The 4,374-nt window shown below is 41.8% G+C and overlaps 1 protein-coding gene across 1 annotated transcript; it reads right to left on the minus strand.

Moving 5' to 3' along the window:
- Positions 1-1,948: 1,948 nt before the first annotated feature.
- LOC104961266 (nuclear factor 1 X-type-like) lies at positions 1,949-3,795 on the minus strand (the record flags this gene model as incomplete). The annotated part of the gene is made up of 2 exons (XM_010789525.1): positions 3,565-3,795; positions 1,949-2,096 (listed from the first exon to the last, which is right to left on the minus strand). Coding segments are annotated over exons 1-2 (340 nt in total), but the record flags the coding sequence as incomplete, so codon positions are not given.
- Positions 3,796-4,374: the final 579 nt, after the last annotated feature.

Raw genomic sequence — 4,374 nt, forward strand, 5'->3', positions numbered from 1 at the left:
AATTAATTTACTAAAACAGAAAGTACTGATATATTGCATTGAGGTCATCAAAACGGACAAGTCTCTAATATGCAAACTTAGATTTCCCTGAGTGATTAAATCCCGCTGATGAGCTCAGTTTGAAGTGATTGATCACACCAGGATCCTGACATTGAGGGATCAGTCAGGGACTTTAAAAACCCACTGGCATCAAAGCTTCTGACAAATTTAGGGCAGTTCTTCGGTACCCAACGGACTCCAGCTTCTGAAACTCACTGAGGGATTGCAGTGTGTAGGCTTATGTGTTTGTGCGGAGGAAAAGGAGGCAGGACAAGAAGAAGAGAGACAGAGAGAAGGAGAATTTACGGACATATACAGTATCCATGTGTTTCTAAGAACTGGAATAACATACATAAGACATAAAAGACTTGGACACGCCGACTGGGGGGTAAAACGCAAACACTAGGTTTAAAGGAAAGCTACAAAAACAAAAAGGTGCTCCATCCAGTGCCCCTCCTATCACAGGTGTTGTGAGAAAAGCCCCACGACTGGATCTTAAAAACACACCCTATCCATCTTAACAATCACAAAAAATATCCTACTTACCAAAAACAAGTATAACTAAATCCTTTCCATCAGCGTCCCAATTTTCTACTGGAGTGTTTCGGAGTAGAAATAACTTAACTGCCCTAAATGTGGGCTCTTTACGTAAGTAAGACTCAATAAATATTCAACATACATTTCTGAAGTTGGCTAATTAGTCCATCATGGGATAAAAGGAACTGGGTTGAAGTTTCCCCAACGCAAAATGGACTTAAACTGATGGGGCCCAATACAGAACCCTGAGGAGCACCACAGGAGTCCGTTATAAAAGATATCTAGTCTTTATCTACTCTGAGATCCACAGAAAGTCCTGTACGGGTTTCCATAGCAGAGGTGCCCTAAATAGAGTGGTGTAGGGATCATTTTTGAATGCTAACCCGAAAATTAGCATCGCAAGGGCTAACTTGACAAAAAGCCATGGTATTCTCCTGATTAGATTTCTGTATATTGCAAGAAAAACACTTTTTGGCTAACACACATTAATGATAATCTCCACATATTAACACCACTTTATGATCTTTGAGCTTAAGGCGGCTAATGTTGAGCGTGATGAAGTTTAGTCGTCTCATTTAGACACTTGTTCGCAACCCCCGTTTTCAAATTAGAACTAAATGTTATAATCTCATATTCAATTTACTTGTATATAGACTCTTCTTGCACTATTTCTATTTTATTTGTATTAACTTGCGCAACTCAAAACATTCTCTCGCACAATTGTATCTGTTTTATGTCCTATATATATTCATGTTGCTCTGTTGGAGGAGCCTGTGACTTCAGTTTTTCATTGACATATCTACACTGTAGCTGCTGAGCACTTGATGATAAAGCCTTGAATCTTCAGCTTGTTATTTCCTTATTTTAGGCTTGGCGTTCAAAAAACACGTTCAAAAGACCATTGACTTCATGACCAAGGAACCTGAAGTAGTAAAATGTATTTTGCGGGTTTTAGGACTCATCCCTGCACCACTCTATTTGTGCTCTTCACATCGAACAATAAATCAATCTATTTGTAAGGTTTGCTAGTGAGTCCATCATGAAATGAAAGAACTTGGTTGGTTTTGCAGTTTCCTCAACACAGAATGGACTCAAACTGAGGGGGCCCAATACAGAGCCCTGAGGAGCACCACAGGAGTCCGTTATAAAATAAATACGTGTCCTTGATCTACTCTGAGCTCCACAGTTTGTCCTGTGCGGGTTTCCATTAGCTTCCCACGGTTAACGGAGGGTGAGATGTTGGATAAACAGGAACAATTTTGGGCACGAAGTTGTAAGGAAGAACAATGGCAGGAGGGGTCTTTTTTTCACTGGAGAGGGTTTCGGGGATTTTTATTGTCGGTTTGGTTTTTGTCTCTGCGGGGTCACTTACACGGAGATGCGGGCGAGGAGAGTCCGCCGTCGGGGGGCGTGCTGTTGGGTTTAGAGTCGGACATGGGGAGGGGCACTGGGCGGGCCACTGGGGGAGGTGGAGGCAGCAAGAAGGAGCCCGGCATTTTGCTCTGGCCGCTCCCGTTTGGCTGCAGACACACAAATAGGGTCAGGAGGACGACATGCGACAATCCGCAAAAAAACGGGATGGAAAAAGAAATGGACGCGGCTCAGGAGCTCCAAAAAAATATCCATGACGGAAGGAGGGGATGGTGGAGAAGAGGGAGGAAGGTGGGAAAAAAACAACCAAAGGAATTATGTATGTAGATCTTTTATGGAGGTGTGACAAATAATAATCACCACGGGGTTTGAGAGGGAGGTGAGAGGCTCCACAGCAGGAGGTCTGTGGTGGGTGGAGGAGGAGGGAAGTGAGCACATTATTGACTGGGTTTTTCCAAGAAGATGGCAAGAAATCAAAAAACCATGGGACTCGTCTACACAAGCACAACACCACCAACGATACCAGCACCAAACAACCAAACTCCGAGTGAAATCGGCTAGAGATGGAAACAGAAACACGATGGAACAACAACACAGGACGGGAGGTTTCTGTGACTGATTCACTCTGATGAGAACTTCTGAGGGGGTTTGGTGGAGCGAAATATAAATAAAAAATAAGAAAAAGGTGAGGAAGGGAAAAACATTGGGGTCTGAAACAGTAAAAATGACATTGACAAGACAATACAAAGATTTGTAGACTGACTGAGTAAACAAATGTCTGGTGTGTTTACTTGTGAGGTGTGTTTCTGTGTTCACCTTGAGCACTCTTATTTAGAAATGTAAGCAAACATAACATTGGAAGTATTTGAATTTTTTCTGTGGTTTGCATTCCTGTGAATTCTCAGATTACAAAACTCCATTTCAAGTTTGTTCTCAGGTTTACAAATTCAAAACATATTTAAAAATAACTCGGAAAACGTAGGTTCAAATTCAGATCAATCCAAATCTAATATATCAATTCAAACCAAGCCGTGTTTCTTTAAATTAGAATTTATCCACTGGATCCAACAAACCAAACTTGAGATGAAAACATCAGAACATGTGAATTTTTCTGAATTTGAAAAACGGGAAATCAAACCACAATAAATTAGACAAATGGTTTTCAAAGTAAAATTCCAATGCTATAAATTCCTTAGTACTTACATGTTGAAACCAAGAACAGTAGTTGTCAAATTGTATAATTAGGTTGCTAATGATAATAATTATTGTAGCTTCCATATCACATTTCAGCACTGATATGCTTATATATAGTCCAATGTTTTACAGTTAATTGTTAATCACTATTTTTTGCAGATTCATATTTGAACATTTTGTCTTATTTTTTAATGTATTTTTTAATTGTTACCTCTTATTTTACAACTTAACTCCTACTGTGTTTATGAATGCACAATTATACAATACTCGGCAATAAACCTTTTTATGATGTTCTTCTACTTTCTTTTTAATAATCACTATAATTGCTAACTGCATCAAACACTATAACCCGAGGGAAGAATCCTGCAACTCGAAGGCATGCGAGGTGCGGCACATGTGCAGCTACAGTTTAAACGTCCTTACCTGTCCGGATGACTGCCCTGATCCGTCGGCACAGACGAACTGCACGAACTCCTTCAGGGGGTCCTGTCCCGGGTGGTGGTGGTACCGGATGGTGGGGTGGGTGAAGTAGGGGCTGGACTGCTGGATGATGGAGGGAGACGGGAAGTGCAGCGCAGAGGCTGTAGCTCGGGGACTCCCTGCCAACACAGACATTTCTATTAGAGGAGAGTGGAGAGAGATGCAGAAAGCGAGAACACATGAGTTCCTGTTACACAAGGGATGAAGCAGCATTAGAGTGGTGCAGGAATGAGTCCTAAACCCTGAAGTTAGAGGCATGTTTGCACTTCCTGTTCTCTTGTGTTGAAGTGTTTTATAAATGTGTTTTTGGCCTGTGGTTAACACAGAAGAGACTTTTGTTCTACGACATGAATTACATCAGTAAATACCCCACTGGTGGATTTAAAAACAGAGGTTGGTAACAAGTGTCTAAATGAGACGACTGAACGTAATCACGCCCAACATTAGCCACCTTTAGCTTAGCGGTGGTGTCGTGAAGTCATGTGACCGTGCTGTAGTTCCTTTATAGCCCAACATTAGCCACCTTTAGCTTAGCGGTGGTGACGTGAAGTCATGTGACCGTGCTGTAGTTCCTTTATAGCCCAACATTAGCCACCTTTAGCTTAGCGGTGGTGACGTGAAGTCATGTGACCGTGCTGTAGTTCCTTTATAGCCCAACATTAGCCACCTTTAGCTTAGCGGTGGTGACGTGAAGTCATGTGACCGTGCTGTAGTTCCTTTATAGCCCAACATTAGCCACCTTTAGCTTAGCGG

The sequence above is a fragment of the Notothenia coriiceps genome, unplaced genomic scaffold (assembly GCF_000735185.1).
Source record: "Notothenia coriiceps isolate Sejong01 unplaced genomic scaffold, NC01 NC01_scaffold00032986, whole genome shotgun sequence".
In the NCBI taxonomy this organism is placed as follows: domain Eukaryota; kingdom Metazoa; phylum Chordata; class Actinopteri; order Perciformes; family Nototheniidae; genus Notothenia; species Notothenia coriiceps.